General features: G+C 38.9%; 1 protein-coding gene across 4 annotated transcripts; it reads right to left on the bottom strand.

Annotated features, from left to right (window-relative positions):
- Window positions 1-2,551: 2,551 nt before the first annotated feature.
- Window positions 2,552-21,598, bottom strand: LOC5567616 (adipocyte plasma membrane-associated protein). 4 transcript variants are annotated; one of them, XM_021857703.1, is made up of 6 exons: window positions 21,428-21,598; window positions 21,143-21,352; window positions 10,348-10,553; window positions 9,213-10,289; window positions 3,623-3,723; window positions 2,552-3,589 (listed from the first exon to the last, which is right to left on the bottom strand). In XM_021857703.1, exons 2-6 carry the CDS (start codon window positions 21,256-21,258, stop codon window positions 3,290-3,292), a joined length of 1,800 nt encoding a protein of 599 aa, XP_021713395.1. In that variant the 5' UTR covers window positions 21,259-21,352; window positions 21,428-21,598; the 3' UTR covers window positions 2,552-3,289. The 4 variants fall into 4 exon arrangements, with proteins under 4 accessions (XP_021713395.1, XP_001657568.1, XP_021713394.1 ...); XM_021857704.1 differs by lacking the exon at window positions 2,552-3,589 and adding an exon at window positions 9,080-9,145 and having other exon boundaries at window positions 3,618-3,723; XM_001657518.2 differs by having other exon boundaries at window positions 2,552-3,723.
- Between the last annotated feature and the right edge of the window lie 507 nt (window positions 21,599-22,105).

Here is a 22,105-nt window from a genome sequence, read left to right as displayed (position 1 = left end):
AACATAAGAAAAAAAATTGAGAATTCTCTCAGAAAACATGGGAAAGCTTTCTCCAGAAGCTTGATATAATTTTCTTCAGAAGCTTGGGGAAGCTTCCTTCAGAAGCTTGAGAATGTTTCCCCCATAAGCTTGGAAAGGCGTCTTGAAATTTCTTTGAGAGGTTTCCAGAATTTGGAAGGCTTTCTGCAGAAGTTTGGAAAAGCTTCTTCCATAGTTTGGAAGGTTTTCTTAGGAAGTTTAGGAAAGCTTTTTGGGGAAGTGTTTAGAAGCTTGGCAAACGATTCTACAGAAGCTCTGAGGGAAGCATGGCATTGCTTCCGAAGCATGAGGATGCGTCCTCCAGGTTCTTGGGATAGCTTCCTTGAGAAGCACGTGGAAAACTACCGTCAAAAGAATGGGAAAGCTTTCTTTAGAAACTTGAGAAAGTTTCCCACAGACGCTTGAAAAAGCTTGCTCAAGAAGCTTGGGATGCTTGGAGAAGCATCTACTAAACTTTAAAAAATGTCCTCTAAAAGTTTAAAATAGCTGCGTTAATCATGGTAAAGCTGCTTCAGAAACTTGAGATAGCTTCCTCCAGATGCATGGAAAAGCTCTCTCCAGAAGCTTGGAAAAGCTTCTTACAGAAACTAACGAAAACTTTTCCCAAACATTTGAAAAGGCTTACTCACGATGTTTGGAAAAGTTTTTTTCTGGAAGCTTCTTGGGAAATGTTTCGCGAAAATAATGGAATTTTCCTTCAGAAACTTGCGAAAGCACCCTTTATAAGCTTGTGAAGCTTACGAAAGCTTTCTCCAGAAACATGAGAAAGCATCGCCCAGAAAATTGGGAAAGCTTTCTCCAGAAACTTAGTAAAGTTTCCTCCAGAAGCTTGGAATTGCTTACATCTGGAGGAAGCTCTCCTAAGCTTCTGATGGAAGCTCTCCTAAACGTCTGGAGGAAGCTCTACTAAGCTTCCCCAAACTTATGGCGGAAATTTTTCGCCTCTGGGAGAATCTTTCTTATGCTCGTGGAGGAAACTTTCCCATACTTCTGATTAAAGCTTCCATATGTTTCTGAAGAAAACATCTTCATGCTTGTGGAGGAAGCTTTCTCATGTTTCTGAAGGAAGTTTTCCCATGATTCTGGAGGAAGCTTTCTCAAGTTTCAGAAGGAAACATCCCTGAGCTTGTTAAGAAAGCCTTCGCAAACTTGTGAAGAAAGCTTCCTTATACTACTGGAACTTCCAGTCTGGAAGAAAGTTTTCCAAGCTTCTGAAGGAAGCTTTCTAAAGCTTCTGAAGGAAGTTTTCTAAAGCTTCTGGAGGAAGCTTTTCCAAGCTTCTGGTAAATGCTTTCCCAAGCTTAGAAGTTGGGGAAAGCTACATTTATGAGCTCTCTTGTCAAAGCGCCTCCAGAAGCCTTATAAAGCTTTCTCCAGAAACATGGGAGGGCTTCACCCAGAAAATCGGGAAAGCTTCCTCCAGAAACTTAGGAAAGTTTCCTTCAGAACCTTCGAATAGCTTGAATCTGGAGGAAGCTCTCCCTAACATCTGGAGGAGCTTTCCCAAACTTATGGCCTAAATTTTCCAAAACTTCAGAAGCAACAGAAAGCTTCCCCATGCTCTTGGAGAAAATTTTCCCAAGCTTCTGGTGACAAATTGTCCAAAGATTCTGGAGGGAACTTTTCCAAGCTTCTGATTAGAGCTTTCTATACTGGTGGAGTAAGCTTTCCCAAGTTTCCGAACAAAACTTTCTCATACTTCTGAAGGAAGCTTTCCCAAACTTCTGGAGGAAGCTTCTTCAAGTTTCTAAAAGAAGCATTCCCAAGCTTTTGGAGGAAGTTTTCCAATGATTCTGGAGAAAGCTTTCTCAAGCTTATGAAAGAAACATTTCTGAGCTTTGAAGAAAGTTTCCCCATACTATTGAAAGCAGTTTTTCCAAGAAAGCTTCCTCAAGCTTCTGGAGTAAGCTTTTCCAAGCTTATGGAGGATGCTATCCCAGGTTTATGGGGGTTGCTTTCCTAAGCTTTTGGGGGCTTCAAGGTTCTGGACTAAACTTTCCAAATATTCTGGAAGAAGCTTCTATTATGTTCTGAAAGATGCTTTCTAATGGTCCTGAGAAAAGCTTTCTCGAGCTGTTGAAGAAAGCTTTTCAAAGTATTAGAACGAAGCTTTCTCATGCTTCTAGAGTAAGCATTCTCGGGCTATAGAAGAAAGCTTTTCGAAGCCACAGAACAAAGTTTTCTCAAACTTCTGGAAGAAATTTTTCCTAGTTTTAAGACAGGAATGAAACTTTCTCAACTTTCAAGACTCAGAAAAAAGCTTTCTGTGAGTTACTGGAGGAAGATTAACAAAGCTTTCGGAGTTTTTTTTCCAAATTACTGTACCAAGATTTTGAAATTGGTCCCGAGATGAACTAGCCTAGGGCTAAAAATCTCGTTAATAAGATAAAAAAAATTTGAAGTTTTTAACGATAGTTTTTCAAAAGAACCTTTCCAATATTTCTTGACTGGCTACAAAAATAATGATACACACTACAAATAGGATTCGTTTCGGATTAATTCACACGCCATCTTTTGTTTTCCAAACCTTTCGTTTTCATTATTCTACTATCTCGATCACTGTAAGTTACTTATAATCCTAGGGCAGAACTATCAGTTAGTTGGAACTTCCTTAGTGTGCCACTCGTAATTTTCCACGTTAGGAGCATCGCTTTCCTTTAATTTATTTCTACGAGTGTGGAAAAATGAAAACATCAAAATGCATTGCACGGAAAGACGGTTTTACTTAGAGCATAATTCCTAACCGAACTTACGTCACTAATTCATGATACGCAATAGCGCTGTCACCGATATTCCCAATGGCCTAAACTTTTTTAACATCTAACAGAACAATGGACTGTACGATTTGAATGATTTTGAATCGGGGGATAAAAACTAACAGCGATAAAAGGAGGAAACAGTTGAAAGGGTCACATGAGTACGCAACAATAAATGTAGTTAATAAATTAATAAGTTTTTAGTCGACAAAACAAATTGGAAGGGTCAGAGAGACCTTTCGTCGCGTCGCACACTACAAAGTGTACAACGACGACCATCGAATGTGAAGTAGAATGTTGTGTGGTAATGTAAGAGGAGCTCTAGCTGCCGCTTTCGATTGCAAGTTTCAACGGTTTTTTGCCTTTAACACCTCAACCGAAATCCAAAAAAAAGCTTTAACTTACGCAAAAGAATGATTGTGCGTTTTCTTTCGGAAACTCACCCATCTCTCGAATTTGTTACGCGTCTACTGGTGGGTTCGGCTTTGCCCCGTTTAGAGCTCACCTTGCTCGCCGCCCTTCTTGATCACCTTGAGCTTCTCCTGCTTTGGCTTGGGGGTATCGTTGGGGATCTTCTCGTGGATGGGAGCAGGTTCTACGGTTCGCTCCGGCGCTGGCGCAGTGGTGGGAGTGGCCTTCTCCTTCTTGTCCTTCATTTTGGCGGGAGCTTCCTTGGCGGGAGTGGGTTTTTCCGTGACCGGAGTCGGCTTCTCCGTAGCAGGAGCAGGCTTCTCGGTGGCCGGCTTTGGCGCTTCCTGTTTCTTGGGTGGAGCAGCCGTAGTGGTGGTGGTGGTTGTAGGTTTCGGTGCAGGTTTTTCCGTAGTTGTGGGCTTAGGGGTAGTAGTCGTCACCGGCTTTGCGGTGGTTGGCTTCGGTGTGGTTGTTGTAGTGGTTGTTGGTTTGGGGGTTGTGGTAGTAGTTGTAGTCACTGAATTGAAACGTAATTTGTTAGTTTTATAAAACTTACATTGCTATTGGAGTTAAACAAGTTATAACTTATCTCTTTTCAATAAGAATTTTGCAAGTCAGCTATTTTTACTTTTACAATGCCGGCAGATAGAGATGTGGGTCTAGGGATGAGAGTATGGTATTTTATGCTAAAATGACCGTGAAGCTTGGAAAAGCTATTAACAATGGTCGTTAGCCAAATATTTCAATCTACTGTAGGGTAGTCGTAGTATAGTTGGTAATGCGTCCGTGTACTGAACGGAAATTGGAAAGGAACCTCAAGCCCCTAGTTTAGAACGAGTTTAGAAAGAGCATTGGAAGATATGATGAAAACTGAACTTAACTAATTTTACAAATACAGATGGGACTGACATGCGATTCACGGCAGCATAGCTCCTCAAAAGGAGACATTCAAGTAGCCAACTCATTCTCTTCTTGGAATGCATTTGAAATTATGCGTTCGACATTATTCATGGCTGGCTGTACCATAGAGAATGACAGAAATGATATCTCATTATCAACATTATTATTACAGGTCGGACTCGATTATCCGGAGTATCGATTTTTTTTTTCACTCCGGATAATCAAATCCTCCGGATAATCGAATCACTAAGAAAAAATTGTTATCTTTGATAAAAAAAACTTTAATATTATCTGTTTTCGTTATTTTATTTATATGATGCGGTGGCGTAGCCAGAATTTGTTTTCTAGGAACAGTAGTGGTCTCCACAAGAAAAACAAAAATTTTGACTAGCATACACACAAAACCACTTTTTGAACCCCCCCCCCCCTTTTCTTAAATACTTTTTAAACTGCAAAACCATTCATATTGAATATTGCAATACCAAATTATCTCAGATTTATGCATAAAAATTGAAAATCAAGAACATCAAAAAACAAATTCCGGATAATCGAGTCTAAAATTCCGGATAATCGAATCCCGGATAATCGAGTCCCCGGATAATCGAGTCTCCGGATAATCGAGTCCGACCTGTATTGATAAGTTGTGATGAAAGTTTCAAATAAATAATTGCTTTGAAAAATGAACGCTTTAAAACAACAACAAGCAATTACATTCGCACTTTGTAACTTGGGTTATGTTTTCTTTATTTTCATCCTCCTTTTTACCACTTGCTCGCTATGCCTCATTTTACAATACAATTTAAAAAGCTATTTTTCATCGTTAAATCGCTAATAGTTGTGAAAAATTACCTGAACAGTTGTCATATATTATTAGAGTATCATCGCACTGAATAAAAAACCGTAATCGCTTATTTGGACTCCGAGAATCTCATTTTAAGAGGGCTGATTTTTATGGTTATCCTGCAAATGTGACTAACAAACACCTTTTTTTATTTATTTTTTTTTCGAGAAGAAAACATGTCTTTCATTTAAGGTGCATCGAAGCCAAACCTCATATTTTCAAGAGAACCACACAACGGATCCAGCTGAAAACTTGATCGATTGGTCATACGCTGGTGATGATCGATAGATCAAGTTTTCAGCTTGAACCGCTACCTGCTTTTCTAGATTTGTGCTCTTGAAAAGTTTAGTTTTAGCTTCGATACATCGTCACCTACAATTCTACCATTCATTGATAGTATTGATTATACTGAACCAACCACAATTTGTTTTTAAATTTTATGAAAGAAAATTTACGGTGATAATGCAGAATTGACATTGAAAAATCAACTTTTTTTTTCAAAATTCAACCCCGAGCCCGAGTTATACCAGGAATTTGTTTAGAAATGCATCAAAAAATTATTTTATCGTTGTCCAGAAATCCCTCGGAGGATGCTTGCATCGATGACGCTTGGATTTCATTTAAGATTTTCGATCTAGACTTTTGCAAGAATTCAAGCAGTAATTTCACTAAAGATAAGAACCCTCCATGAATACTTAAAATTCCGTTCAAGAAATGTCGTTTAGGATTTAATCAAGGAATTTCTTCAAGATATTTTTACAAGAATTACTAAATTAAGCTTTCTCTCCCCTAGGACGTGTAATTTTGACGCGATGGGTGGGCTAACCCCATTAGCACTTATATGGGAACCAAAGACATGTCCATCCGTGGTGGTATCACATCAGGATATATTTGTTTAATGCCGCGTCATCAATCATCTGGCATAGACGCATCAATCTTACGGATGTGATCCAACGGTTATCCTGTTACCAGGCATTGGGGCAAGATGAGCCGTAGGCACGCTTTGATGCAGATAGGTTAGATTTTTTATATGATTATAATCTTGACTAATGAGGAGAATGACTAAGGATCCATCGAGTAGAAAGTGACACAAATGTTAATTTTTCATGCTTCTCTCATTAGAATCATAATAAATACCCACATTTATTATGTGGGTATGATAAAACTACAACAACTTAATTCTCGCAAAATTATAATAAATAGATAGGGCTTAGAGGCTTTATTTTGTCACCGAAAAGTGGATCTTGACAATAATAAATGACTTTCAATTTCTTTATTTTTTCTAGTATAGTTTCTAACACATAAAAATTCATTTACATCGATTCTAAATGAAAACAGGCGAGACCAGATTTGAATATGAATAGATGTTTAAAACAAACTGATCACTTTCTTGGCCAATTAACAAGTTTTGCTATATATCGTACGAGGACAGGTACGAAGATACTCTATGCCCAGGGAAGTCTAGAAAATTTCCAACCTAAAAAGTTTCTCAACCGGTAGGATTCGAATCTTACGACCCTCATTTTGGTCTTGCTGAATAGCTGCGCGTTTACCGCTACGGGTACCTAGGTCCTCATGAATGGTTGATAGAATTCATATAAAAAAGATTTAAAAAGTAACTAGAAAAATCGGTGGAAAAGCGAGAAGGAATCCTTGGAGGGTAGGAAATCTCAAAACCCTGAACGAATTTCTTCAACAACTCTGGTCTCTGAATGGAGACGGAATTCAACTCAATTTTGGGTTGTTCCAAAGTAATTCCGTAGTTGAGCCCAATTACTCAATTTTGGCTAAAAAAAAGGTGTCTACTAGGAGGAAGTTTGCCTTTCATTCCATTAGAAAAGTGTACTCAATGTTGAGTTGATTTGACGCAAAATATAGTTCTTTTAACCCGAACATTAGTAGAGTTGCATTTACCCACATTTGGCTTATTGAGCCAAAGTACCCCCATTGAGTAGATGCAGCTCTCTCTAACATTCGTGAGGAAGAAAGAGAATACCGAGAGATTTTGGGTTGCAAGTCGATATACTTAATTTTAGGTAAACTCAATATTTAGGTAAAAAATGTCTTCGTGTAGGAAGAACTTCTGTAGGGAAATTTGTGAAATTACTGTAGAAATTGGTGGAAGAGTCAGTAAAAAAATCTCTGTAATAAATTCTGATATACATTCCAAGAAAATTTTCAGAAAAATCCTAGCAGAAATTATTGAAGGTAGTTGCGTTGGATTTCCTGGAGCAAAATCTGTGGAGGCATTTCTGGACGAACTCTTGTAAGAATAGATAGGAAAGTTTTAAAGGAATTTCTGAGGGGATGACTGGATGAGTCCCTGAAAGCATTTAAAAAGAAATCGACAGAAGAACTCTAGAAGCTTTCCATCGAGAAATCAGCGGAGAATTTCCCGATAAAACCTGTGGAATAATCGCGTAAAAGTCTCAAAAAATTTGCCTGGAGCCTCTAGTGTTTTGCACTAGGATTCAATGAAGAGGGAGGAAAAGCGACTTAGACCTTAGACCTTAGAGATCTTCCATTAAAAATAGAGACTTTTTACAGACTTTCCTTAAAATATCGGTCACACACTTAAGGCCCAAGTAAAAATAGCATAGCATAGCATAGCATAGACTGACTGTACATGTCAATGGTTGCTACTCCGTGATTGATCGGAACTGGTAAGAATTGCACTACGATCCAAATGAATTAGGGATGGGAGTTTCCGCTTACTCTCGAAGTGCAATTTTAGCAGATCTAATATTATTGATCAATAACGGCGCCGGCCAAGTCCTTACAGTCAGTTGGGATGGGGAAGGAATGTTAGGGTGTAATGATTGTTGCTTCTAGAGACCGAGAATACCTCTGCATCTCCACAATCACCACGGGATGGGTGTTTATTAGTGAAGGAGGAAAAGATCTGGGAGTCACCTCTGGTCGGTGATGCGATCCATGGACAAGGGGGAAATATACGACTTGTATTTAAAGCTAGTTTTGTATTATTGTCTCGAGAAGTTTTTGGAAAAAATACGTCAACATCTATAATGTCGAACAATTCAAAAGACGTTTTTATTAATGACGAAAACTGAAAATTACATGTATATATTTTATTATATGAAACAGGAATAATGCCGACACTTGTAGTGACGAACCATACATAGTTTGTTTGAAAATTACATATGAGTATTACTGTGCATTTTGTCTCGATATGGTAGAAGTTTTAGAAAATACGTCAACATTCACAATGTCGAACAATTCAAAAGATAATTTTTAATAATGTCAAAAAGGGAAAAATATATGTATATTCAAATTGTATAAGAAAAAAGCATAATGCCGACACCTATAGTGACAAACCATACAAAGTTTGTTTTAATATTACATAAAAGTTACGCTTTCAAGAAAATATGTGTTATCATAAGCATGAAACGAACTCACCAGTTGGTAATCCATTCTCGACTGAACACAAAACTGACACTGACAGCAAAACTTCTTGGCGTCCCGAAAATAAACCGTCTTGCTTGGGCCTTCCCAAATACGTACCCAGCAAGACGCTACAAAACAGGGGAAAAAAAATTCTCCGGCAACGAAAACGCGCGAATCCGTCAGCAAAATCAATCGGACGTCGCAAAACCGAACTGTCTTGCTTGGGCTTCACAAAGCACTACCGCCCAGCAAAACGCGCGAAAACGAAAAACAAAAACAAACTCCCGGCGTCCCAAGAACAAACTGTCTTGCTTGCACACTTAAGGCCCAAGTAAAAATGGTGCAAAAGTCAAAACTGGAAAAGCAGTTTTCTCGTTTTAAATCGACAAATCGAAGAAAATAAAAACACACAGCTCTTTTATTTGCCAAATAAAAAGGCTGTATGTTTTTATTTTTATCAATTTGTTGTTATAAAAGGAGAAAACTGCTTTTTCAGTTTTTACTTTTGTGCCATTTTTTCTTGCGCCTTAAATAAACTTGTTATCAGTCCTGCATTTGAACAATTACTGTTAATGTTGTTGAACATATCTCTATCTGCCGATATTGAACACTTTCCCTTAATAGTACAATTTATAACTGACTTGATTAGTTTGCAAAAACAAGCATTAATTAGTTTTACGCTATGAAAAACCAGCTGACGGCAGAAAACAGTTAGGTTCAAACAAACCGTTAATTCAAACGCATACTTGCGCGTGACCAAAACCTTACAGTTCACCGTAGTAAATGTCTTCCTCTAAATATGATAGATGTAAAAAATACATTTTGAAAAGGAATTAATTATCAATCACATAAGTACTCACCTGGTTTCTTGGTAGTTGTGGTCGTGGTGGTTGGTTTTGGAGTTGTCGTCGTCGTGGTGGTAGTAGTGGTGGTTGGCTTGGCCGTAGTTGTGGTCGTAGCTTCCGGTTTCTTAACGGGAGCCTCTCCAGCCGGTTCGTAGCGCACATTCTGGACGCGCATCTTCGGGACCTTTGGAATCGGTACTCGAGCCAGATACTTGTTGAACGGAGATCCCAGAATCAGGTAGTCTCCCATCTCGGCAACGTGCGATACCGAGGACACCGACTTGTCGAACCCATGCAGCGATCCGACGATGTTTCCGTTCCAGTCCAACCGGACCAAAGTCACACGATCTGCCACCATAAATTTCATGGTTTCGAAATGGCCAATGGCGTGCAGAAGACGTAGACTGTGACTGGTAGGCCACACCTGGTGCAGGATACGGAACGGCATCTCGGCGACAGCCAACATTCGGGAGCAGAACTTACGAATCAACGGAACTCGAGACAACAGGCGGGAAAGCGAAGGATTCTCCTCATCGGCGGCCATGACCAGTGGAGCCCAGAGGCCATCCTCGTTCGCAATAAGGTTATCCGGTAGTCCAGGCAATCCGTCAACGAAGATATCGTCAGTACCGGCCTTCGGGCCCTTCAAGTAATACCGGTGGATCAAGGAAGACATGGTTTCCGCTACCACTACGAACTCTTCATTCGGACTGAGAGCCAACCCATTAGCGAAGTACAGACGATCCAACAGAACGGTGTTCTCCTTCGTTTCCCTATTGTAGTGGAACAATCGACCGGACGGATTTGCGAAAATACTGAAAACTCCATCTAGCAGTTCAAAATCGGACGAAGACTCAGTCCAGTAAATGTCGCCATTCTTGGCAACCGCAACGCTATTGAACAGACGGGGCTTCCTGTTGACTCCCTTTCCTGGCAGAATCGTATCCCTGGAAACTAGCTGGAATTTGTCCCCATTACTAAGATCGACCAGCCAGATACCGTAGTACGCATCGGCAACGATCAGGTTGTATCCTTGCGTGTCAAAGGCCAATCCCAGCGGACGACCGCAGACATCCTCTTCGGCGGTGGATTCTACAATAACCAAACAAGTCAACGGTTTATTCGGAAAGCGTTTATGACTATGACTCACCGCAGGGTTTGCCAAACTTGGCTACGTGTGTGATGTGCTGGCCAACGATGCGGATCACCTCGCCACCGTGAATGGTGGTGTAAATTTCCTTACCCCGTATCAGAATCGCCTCCGGGCCGTACAGCTTACCCTCGAACAGCTTTTCCGCGTTGTCCAGGTAGTTGTTCGGCTCCAATCCTCCCTTTAACTCCTTCGGTGGCGGTATGCTGTGGGAAAGGGTCGAGCATTGTGTTTTGATTTTTTTTTTAACAAAGAAGGAAAAGCTCCTCCAGTTTCTGGAAGATTCTTTTCTGATTTATGAAAGAAGCTAATTCAGCTTCTGCAAGAAGTCTATTATGCTGGTGGAAAAAGTTTTTCTAGCTTCTTGATGAAACCTAATTCTCTTCTACAAAAAGCTTGACCTGATTTTGAAAGAAGCTTCTTAGGGTAAATGCTTAATTAGCTTCTTGAAGAAGTTATATTAGCTTCAGGCAAAAGCTTTATCAGCATCTAGATGAAGCTTCACCAGCTTATGGAAACGCTTAATCAGATTTATCAGTTTCCGGAAGTAGATTTATCAGATTTTGTTACAAATCAGCGTCTAGATGGAGCTTTATCAGCTTCTGTAACAAACACTATCAGCGTCTGGAAAAGCCTTATCAACTTCTGGAAGAATCCTCAGCATCCTGGAGGATGCTTTTCTAGCTTCTGGAGCGTTATCAGCTTCTTGATGATGCATTATTGAGGCCCCAGTAAAATTGGTGCAAATATCGAAACTAAAAAAAGCAGTTTTCTCCAAAATAATCGAAAAATGCATATACGCTTAGTTGCGCTATTTGCGAAACACAACTGTTTTTTCGATTTTTCAATTATTTTAAAGAAAACTGCTTTTTCAGTTGTGGTCCTGTACCTTTTGGGCAGCTTCAGAATAAAACTTTAACAGTAGTTCGGTTTACTGTAATACGCAAGCAGTTCACACGTTACAATCTTAATATTGGAGGAGAATGACATCTCATCTAAGTTAATCCTTGTTCTAAGAAAATATGTTTTGAAGAAGTCTCTTTATAAACGTATTATAAGCCTTAGTTCCATGAACTATGAAAAATACTTTTCTCTTAAAAGAACAGCCTATGTTACCCTTGCTCACCGTTGGTAACTCAGAGACGAATCAACCATCAGATTAGAGTCTTGACACGATGTGTGGAGTTCACAACTTCGTCCTGAATAAACGAGTCGTTTTTATCTGGGGAATGCGGACTCGAACAACACATTTTTTTCACATGTTCTAACCGTTGTTTGTTTGCCTATCTCGCAAGCCAAAACTTCAGCAATTTAACGCAGGAAATGAATTTAATAAATCATCTGAATCATAAAGTTTCTGACCGCATATTAGCAAGAAGTTCTAAACTATTGATGAATAATTAGGACCAAGTAGAACATTTCGTTAAAATATGACGGTCTATGGGTTATATAAAACTTATAACATTTTTTAGCGAGGCGAAAGCAGCATAGACCTAGGCATACTCGGATCATTGTTACGAAAACTTCAGTTTGACAACAGCCTGGATGCTTGATGATACAGTTCGCAACCCCAGGTTCTTATCTTTCTCTTGAAGCACTTGTTAAGCGACAAACCTGACGTCCTGTCACACCATACAAATTAATTGGTTGATCAGTTACTGGGCCACACTACACGTCAGCGATTCTGTTTTTGTTTTTTTTTTTTTTTTTTGTTCGTTTTTCGGCCAAACGACCCGTTCGGCCAAATGGCCGGACACCACGTGCCATTAAAATGCCAAGATGCAATCGTGCTTCTCCTAGAAGTTGCAAAGCTTCTCCCAGAAGCTGGAAAAGCCGGTTTACGTCTTTTGGATGCACATAAACGCTAAACTTGTCACGCTCAGATATGAGTGCCGAGTACACAAAATCAGCCTCTCTTCATGCAGTACAGATTCTGTGCAAAGGGGGCTGTACACAGTTTTGTGCAAACGGTGGTAAACAAACCGAATGAGTGAAATGCGCACAGAGGAGGAACGCTTGGAATGCGGAATTCGCTTCCATTTTTGTTTTGCTTCTGAAAACATTAAAAAAAACATTCAAATTTTCAAGTTTTCAGAGATTTTTTCATTCGAATAGCCGAAGCGGAAGCAAATGGGGAAAAAACTTCCACATTTGCGACCATCTTCCGGCTTTTCGCATGAAAAAATCCCTGAAAACTCCCCATCTTACCAACGGCCAACTGTTTGCTGCCGCGCGGGAGAGATTGACAGTTCCATTTCCATCGATCCCCGCACAGCCGAAGGCCAACACATCGGCTACACACAGCATGAGTGCGACTTACACAGAATTTTCACTCAGCCAGAGAGTCCTGCATTGGTTGCCTCATTCTGTGTAGTTTTTACACATGCGCTGCGTTGAGCAGGATTAGCGTGTAAAAGAAGCGATCTAAATGACGTAAATTTGTGTCGTACCTAACGTATTTAGTGTCTGATTCGGGAAATTTCGATCACAGTTCCATCGTTTTCATATCATGTAAAATTACATCTTCAAGGACTCGTTTTTGTGTCACTAAAAATGTCGGAAATCTAATTCTAACCTAAAACCTGACCATCTTGCCCCATATTTCCCTGCGTAGAAGCTCTTCTAGACTAATAGTAAATACCCCATTTTACTAGAAGATCAAATCAAGATTATCAAACATTGGCACATTAGATCAGAAATACAAGTTAATTAAGTTGTGGAAATCTGAAGCTTGAGTATTATATTGAATCTCATGAACTGTTTTGTGAAACATTGTGTGTCGTGCTTAACCTTCGGGCTGTCGCGCTGTTGTACTTTGTACAACAGTTGTGATTTATATGCTATCATTTTGGAACAAAGATATCTATCGACACCAAACCAAAATGTATTCCTCAAGAATCTTCTTAAGAACAATACTCGATAGTTTTTATTTACAGTATAGCCCTTTATAACACGGTAAAATCAACAATTGTACATGGAAGTCGCATAATGATGAACGCACTATGTACGATTCGAGGAAACCACAGTTTGAAATCGTTATATTTTGAAATCCAGATAATATATAAACTTGGGGTCTTTATTAAAGTTGTTCTGGAGATGAAGCGCTATCTGATAGTAACTCATTTAATTCGGAATTTGACTGCTAGGTGGCACTAGTGGGCATGGAAGTTTTACTTTTGTTTTGCAGATATTTCAGGATCCTGACTATTTAGAAGGATGTCGTCTTCGGCAAAGTTGTTTAGTAAGTTAAGAACTATTATTTTTCGAGCTAGTTGATTCAAAATTTTGCCACTAGGCGGCGCTAGTGAGCATGAAACTTTTGATTGCAGATATCTCAGGAGCCAGACCACTTAGAAAGATAGTGTCTTCGGCAAAGTAGTTCAGTAGCTCAAGAGCTATCATTATTTGAGCCAATAAATAGGGTATTTTGCCACCAGACGGCGCTAGTGAGCATGATTTTTTTTTTTTTTTGCAGATACTGCAGGATCTCGATTTTTTAGACAGGCACTTTCGGAAGAATATGTAAATAGAAATAAATGTTTTATGCTCACTAGCGCCGCCTAGTGGCAAAATTTTTAATCAACTAGCTCAAACAATGATAGTCCTTGAGTTACCGAACAACTTTGCCGAAGACGTCATCTTCACGCTAAACTTGTCACGCTCAGAAATGAGTGCCGAGTACACAAAATCAGCCTCTCTTCATGCAGCACAGATTCTGTGCAAAGGGGGCTGTACACAGTTTTGTGCAAACGGTGGTAAACAAACCGAATGAGTGAAATGCGCACAGAGGAGGAACGCTTGGAATGCGGAATTCGCTTCCATTTTTGTTTTGCTTCTGAAAACATTAAAAAAAACATTCAAATTTTCAAGTTTTCAGAGATTTTTTCATTCGAATAGCCGAAGCGGAAGCAAATGGGGAAAAAACTTCCACATTTGCGACCATCTTCCGGCTTTTCGCATGAAAAAATCCCTGAAAACTCCCCATCTTATCAACGGCCAACTGTTTGCTGCCGCGCGGGAGAGATTGGCAGTTCCATTTCCATCGATCCCCGCACAGCCGAAGGCCAACACATCGGCTACACGCAGCATGAGTGCGACTTACACAGAATTTTCACTCAGCCAGAGAGTCCTGCATTGGTTGCCTCATTCTGTGTAGTTTTTACACATGCGCTGCGTGGAGCTGGATTAGCGTGTTTCTAAGTGGTCAGGATCATGAGATCTGAGAAACAAAAGTTTCATACTCACTAGCGCCGCCTAGTGGCAAAATCCCGAATTTGTTGGCTATAATAATAATAGCCCTTAAGCTACTGAACAATTTTGCCGAAGACGTCATCGTTCTAAGTGGTCAGACTCCTGGGGTATTCGCAAAACCAAGGGTGTTGTACAAAGTACAACGCGCGACTACTCGCGTTACAAAAATTCGCGCGACGACCGAAAGGTTAATTGTGTGATAGATTCAGCTGTTGAGTATCATAAATAAATCACCTGATTTGTAATTCCCGATAAGCTAACAGTAACTGATAACATACTGTAGCAAACGAAGGCCATTAATACATGCAGAGATTGCAGTCTTGCACTTTGAGATAATCCACTGTGTTTGAGAAGATAAGCTACAAATGCAAAAATACTTCGTTCGTTCGTAAAACCAAGAGGGAAGTAGTTTTCGATTGAGATTAAGGTGAAGGTCCATTGAGCACGTAAACATAATGTTGCCACCCACTCGTGCCACCCGCCAAACCACCCTCTCGAGCCACCCAACACGGCGAAGCACAATGTTATGTGCGTCGGCCAAAAATAAATCATTATGTTCCATGTATACCTCGACCTACAGAATTATGTAGGCAGTATTACTTGCACACGTTTCATACAAATGTATTATTGTCGATATGAATTCTTGAACAACTTCCTTAAAGCTCAAAAACACAATTTATTTCATTTGGTAGTGGAAACATGATTTTTGACCAACATTATAAGCATTTTTCACACCATGCGTGTGTTGTTTACTTTTTTGGCAGTTTTCTCCTCTCTTCTCTCGCTTCTCACGGACGGAGAAAGTTGCCATCAGTATGCATTTGAATTCTACAGTCAATTGTACTGTATAATATCTAATATTCATTTTTGCTGTTGAATTGCGTCGTACATTGTTTTTCTTATGCTTAAAAATGTTTTGCAACACTTGTGACATTGTACACCTTCTGAGTGTTATGAAATTGTGAAATACGTGGTTGTAGCAAGTGTATGAATATCCAAACAATTTTAATTCCAAACATAAAAACTGACATCACTTCCAATCAGTGAGAGCTGCGCATCCGATTCATAAACAATGTTGGCCCATTGAATTCGTATTCCGGTGTTATTTTTCACACACAAATCGGTGAATTTAAGTGTTTTATTGCTCCCAGGAGTACGGCGCGAGAAAACATAAAGTGTTACAAGTATCGCATCAGATTTTTGAATTGTCACGGTGAGTAGAAATACCATGAAAAGTGAATTTTAGAACAGGCACCGAAAAGCCTTCAAACAACAACACGGTGCGTGAAGAAGAAGTGATTCGATAGTGCGTGATATTTAACAACACAAATCACAGCAATAACTACTTCTTTGCATTCAAAAACAGGTAATTTGTGAAAAACACATTATGGAATGCTTTCAGTTAAGAAACCACCGCTCTACAATAAGGTTAGTAGCTTCAAATAATCATTTTTTGTGATCTCTCTCCAAAACACTGTGAGAAGCGTGGGAGGAGGGAGTGGAAAGTGAAGGGGGAAGTAAGGTGCCATATTAGAGGCCATTTTGGTACTGATGGAGATATGTCCTTAACATGAAACACGTTGAAATCCAATATCAATATCACAAATTTAACAAAGAAAGCAAAAAAAAAACAACAGTGACATTTTTATTTTAACTTTGTACACTAACAGAAAGTTTAAAGATGAGGAAGCATGATTTACTATTATTCAATAAAGTCTTTAAAAACATGAGAAACCTTGCATTAAGCTCAATGGCCAATCACTCGCCACATAATAGGATAAAGATCAACTTGGGCATCTCCATGATTAACTTTGGCATACAATTGCGCGTGTTGTGGTATTATGTTGAACGGGTTAGATGTGGAATCATAATAATAAAAAAAAACTTGCTAGCCTAGTGGTAACGTCCGCGGCTACAAAGTAAAGCCATGCTGAAGTTGTCTGTGTTCGATTCCTGGTCGCTTCAGGATCTTTTCGTAATGGAATTTGCCTTGACTTCCCTGGGCATTGGCAAAGAAAGCTCTCAGTTAATAACTGTGGAATTGCTCTTAGAACACTTAACTGAGAAGCTGGCTCTGCCACAGTGGAGACGTAATGCCAATAGAAAGAAGATGTGAAAAGATCTAATATAGTTTTTCAGCTCATGGAAGTTCGTCTGGAAAACCAAAGTTTCTCCAAATCTCGGAGATTTCTTGAGCATGAAGAAGACTTCGATCAGCCAAAAGACTGGAATTCTGATAGTTCCAAGCTGGGAGGGAGAAACCAATACGACATTTCTGTACGTCATAGTGAGCCGGGATTCCGCTGTCACGAACTGTCACTGTGAGCCCAGATCTCAAACATTGGACTAACATGGAAAAAGCGCGTAACTGATTAAAATACATTTTCGCATTTCATCAAAAGTGACAAAAATCGAATGAAAATCAATCCATGCACATAATGCAAGTAATGTCCTTTCAATCTGTTTGAATATAAAGCATTGAAAAACGCATCGTTTTACTTTTTCCAATGAAAATGAATATTTAGTGCATGGAAAACTGTGGCCCTTTTTCCATGTTTTTCAGGAAAGATCGAAAGTACACAACAAAAGAAAACAAGCGATTTTCCCCAAGCCTGCCTTGATTGTTCTTGGCAAGCTGGAGTTATCTTGCAGTTCAAACAAACGTTGTTCTATATTTCGTGTGTAGTATCTGTGCCTCCCTCCCAGGTTCCAAGCAATCCTTGAATCTTATTTTTTTTTTCAACTTTTGTATGCCCCTTTTGGTATTTATTATAGATCTAGTGATAAATTTAAGGATTCGAAGACAATAAAGGAGATTTTTTTGAATTTATCACAACTGATTGATTGCATTGAATTGAATTGAATAAAATTTGACGTCTCCTAGTGGGCACAGATGAGATCTCGTTTTGAAGATTTTAAGGAATCTCTAATACATTCACTACCCGCCAAAAGTAAGGAATCGCATCATCAGGCCTGGTAGCCACTATTAAAACAGGAATTTTAGAGACCTTATGCTTGCAAATAAAAAACCGAACGGGAACCAAGAAACCAAAAATATTCCAAACAGGCATCAGGAGATCAAAGATTTCATAATATAATTTTACAGCTACAGAGAATTACAAATATTACTGCTCAAAATTTTTCAAGATTTTTCCACGAATTTAATCAAAAACTAATTCAAGTATTCGCCTTCGGGTACCTTCAGTAATAACTCCAGAGATGATCCAGCAGAAATTCTTTGAGAAATTTACAAATGAAGCTCGTAGTTTTTTTTTTTTAATTTAGATATTTAAAAAATATATGTGCGTGCGGCTCAGGTGAACCCAAACTTTTGCACGATTTTCATCATACTGAGGGGTGAACCCAATCTTTTGAACGATGACTTGACTGACTGTTTCATTGATTTTGAATACTTTCGTGGTGTCTCTTCAAAGAATATAAGATTACAATTCCAAAGACACTTTGATTTAAAATTTTGGTCGATCCAATACTAAGGAAATTAGATATGATTTTTCAGTGTGTTTTTTGAAAAATGTCACAACTTCAAATAATAATTTAGTATAGAAAGATCAAATATTTCTTTGGAAAAATACATACGAAGTAAGAACAACTCTTTGTCTTTCGAATGTGGCTTAATGAGTTTTAATTGGACGTGTAATCACAGAGATATGGACAGAACACTTTTGTATGTTTTTGAGGGGAACAAATGGTAGTTATAATGGGAACATGAAAATGTTTCCTATCGTCGTGTGATATTTGGATGCATCGCAAGGAGGCATTCCCTCATTTGAATACGATATTTTTGGAAATCAAAAAAGTATCGAATTGAAGATGCTCTCGAAAAGCACATTTCAGTGGAGATATTATTAATAGAAACCATGGTCGAAACTACTTGAGTTTACCAGGGGGTGCACGACCGCCTAACATTTCATACGCCACATAATAACTCACACAACCATGAGGTTTTGGAGAGATCCTTAACGAATGCTTCTCAGAATTATAAGGTCTCTGCCAAAAACTTTGATTATTAGTAGGAACCTTCATGATTTTCTGGAGATTCTTAATGATTCTCACGAAATCGCAATGGAAATATCACGGAAGCTTCTTTGTGAAATTCCTAACAAGATTCCTTGCAGATTGTTTGTAAAACCATGATTTAAGGAATCATAGCGGCAGTTTCTTACATCTTCAATATATCTCCGAAAATATTCTAATGGATTTTTAATAGCTTGTTTTTTTAGATTATATAAATTGTACTTGGTTGTTTTCTGAAATTCTTAATAATTTTCTTTTGAGATCTTGATCAGGATCAGACACTAAGCAGATTTCTTTAAAAATCATCGGTAAACGTCTGGCTAGATTGTTGCAGGATTTCTTTGGATATCTATATGGAACTATAACTATTTACTGAGACGTGCGATTTGAAAACGTTTTTCGGCAAAGTTGCAGCTGATTATTGTGTCTCGCAGTGTCAACGTAGCTCTAATCGTCAAGAGCACATGGGCAAACACTCTGACCGATTGTATAAACTACTTGGTTTTTCATTAGTAATTGCCATATAAACTTTACAGGGCTTGTGCAGTCTCAGTTTTCATCCGAATGAGCTCAATTTTTTGGATGACACTCAGAATTTGATCTAGAATCTAACGAGCGGTGTGGAGCAAAAACGATTTTTTGAATCACTCTAATATGGATATTTTGGGACCCTCGGCAAATGCTTAAATGAATTCTGCTGGAGGATTCCTGGCTAGATGCTTGAATATATTTCAAGCAAAAATTTAGCAAAGAGGTTTACTGGGTTTTGGCTGACATCAAACAATAACCTTGAGAAATTTATCATTAGGAATCCAGCGAACAAAGTGATGAACTTCCAGGAGAATAGTAAGATAATTGCGTAGTCGATACACTCAAGTGTCTTCGGAAAAGTGGCAGAAGACAATAGTCTTAGTAAGAGGCTATTTATATTTAAGAATTATACGCTCTAATTGAAAGTTTCTCGAGATTTTCCGAGAAAGGCGACAATTAGTTTTAAGAGCTGAAATTGCTTCTAATAATATTAATATATTTTATTTTTATTAAAGAAAAAAGGTTCTTTCGTTTGCTATTTACACTGAGAAATAATAATAGTCACATAATTACTACAGTTTATGCATCAATGACTATTTTCTAGGTGTCTCTTTCATTCTGCTGTGAATTTCTACACTAAATGTCATTTCGCCTGGGTTGAAGCTTAGCGATGCTTCAACCCAGGTGAATTGACAAATAGGAATTAAATTCCCTGCAGAATGAAAGAGAGGCAGACAGAAAATAGTCATTAATGCATAAACTTTAGTAATTCTGTGACTACCCGTGTTTCTGAGTGTACAACAGAACAGTTTGAAAAATAAAATTAAAAAACGGTTTGTCTTAAATTCCAAACATTCTTCTTTGACCAGCGATTTCTCAAATTTCTCAACAGGATGATCAATTCCATTACATTACAAGTCTTCAACAATAAAAATTGAAAAAAGCTTTAAAATTGCTACTGTTTGGAATATTAATTGTTAGAAATGGGACAAAATGGAACTTACAAAATAAATCTGAAAATCGCAATATGTCCTGATTTTGAATCTCCAGGAGATGGTCACCCTACCCATAACCCCTTACGTAATTATTTTTCCTATCTTTTGTCTCACTCTAACAATTATCATAAAAACTTTGCGGTAGCAAATCTCGAGTTTTAGTGAACCGATGAAGTTGAAAATGTATTAGGTTGTGTACTACATATATAGAATCATAGTGATACATATTTCGCATTGATATATGGAGTGGTTCTTGGGATTTGCTTCTTCAAATGGATAGGGTGATTATGATGACGTCGCGTGCGGCCTTAGGTATTTCAAATCAAAATTTACTGCAAGGAGAAGAAAAATAATGACTTTAAAGAAAAATAATGATTGAAAAGGAGACTTTGGAGGCCTAGCATTAAAAAAAGAGACTTTTTAGAGACTTGCATTGAAATAGAGAACAAGTCTCTAGATTGTGAATAAAAGTGCGGGATTACGTCGGATCGATTTGATATCTTCACCGCACTTATTCAGCATGAAATGACGAATGAGTGCGGTAAAGACACGAGATCGATACGAACTGATACCACACTTCTATTTGCGATTTCGCAATTCTTGAGGAGTCCAGTTGGCAACACAATTTATAATATACCTAATAGAGTCAGAATAATACAAAAACGATAATCACGTCAATCAAAAAAACAAAATCGTTTTTTCCATCAGTGTATCTTCAGATTTGTCTCGCCAATGACGATGATGATGTTGATGAATCTTCGAAACGAGAAAAGAGAAACAACAAACCAAGGACAAGGACAAGGCGAAGGAAACCAACAGCAGAATGAATGAGAGAGAGCAACAAAACAACCACTTAGCGACGGGACGGTCGGTGGTGAAAGTCACCATCATCATCATCGTCATGCGTCGCGACCGACTAATGATGATGGTTTAGCACCTTCCACGATGGAACTTTTTCCGAAAACTGGAGAAACGGGACTTACCTGAACCCTTCGAAGGGGAATGTGGTCTTCGGTGGCAGTCCCGGCAGCAGCACGACCAGGAAGAAGAACACCACAAAGTTGACGATCCGGATGCGGATTTTGTAGAGGAGACCCATCCTGTACTATTTTCCCGGGCGGATTTCCACCCCCTCGTTGAGTCCCTTCGCGAAAGGTGGAACGATGTTACGTATTTACTTTTGCCGGCACGATCTGGAAAATGTTTTCCACCATGTATTCGCGTTAATCACTTGTCCACGAGAAATAATGTTCAAATAATGACCTTACCGTGATCGATGGGAATTTGAATGGTGACCTCGGAACGATCCACTCAGAATAACAAAAAAAAGATCTGATTGATGACACGGCACAACTGGCGAGAAGGGAAAAAGACAACCGGACAGATTCGGATCCGTCTTTGCTTCGCGTACTGCTGCACCACTGGTCAACACTGTCAAAGTTCGGGTTTTCTTCGTGCACACGAAGCCAGAGTTCAGCGTGGGTTACACTATCGCACGAACAAAATATCAAGCGTATTCTTGAATAAGAGCGTAGGAATATGATCGATTTCTCGTCACCCTACTCACCGATTTTAAAGCTCTGAGTGAGAGTTCAAAATTTTGACAACCTTCGAGGTTTGGTCTTACACGCAAACAAATTTTGATGTATAATCTACCGAATCCATGGTAGAATTAAGAACTGCACCAACGATTTTCAACCGACTACAATAATCTGTTAAGTTTACTAGGGTTTATTCACAAATTTCATAACGCCAAAAATGGCCATTTCCGACACCCACCCACCCCCTCGTAACGCTTTTTGTATGAATATTTTACAAATTTTGTATGAGCCGTAACACCACGAGGACACTCACCCACCCCCTTTACCGTTATGAAATTTGTGAATGGGCCCCTATAATCTGGTGAAAATCACTGAGCAGTGCAATAAATTTGACTACATATGTCC

The sequence above is a fragment of the Aedes aegypti genome, chromosome 1 (genome assembly GCF_002204515.2).
Source record: "Aedes aegypti strain LVP_AGWG chromosome 1, AaegL5.0 Primary Assembly, whole genome shotgun sequence".
Lineage (NCBI taxonomy): Eukaryota > Metazoa > Arthropoda > Insecta > Diptera > Culicidae > Aedes > Aedes aegypti.
Note: the sequence above shows the minus strand (reverse complement) of the source record. Positions and strands in the feature narration are given on the sequence as shown.

What these genes read in the sequence shown, in the direction of transcription:
- LOC5567616 (XM_001657518.2), bottom strand. Translation starts at nt 21,258, where the DNA reads ATGGGTCTCCTCTACAAAATCCGCATCCGGATCGTCAACTTTGTGGTG. An exon ending in TTCCCCTTCGAAGGGTTCAG is followed by an intron (nt 10,554 to 21,142) that starts GTAAGTCCCGTT and finishes CCTTTCCCACAG; the next exon opens with CATACCGCCACCGAAGGAGT. An exon ending in CACAACTACCAAGAAACCAG is followed by an intron (nt 3,724 to 9,212) that starts GTGAGTACTTAT and finishes GTTTCAATTCAG; the next exon opens with TGACTACAACTACTACCACA.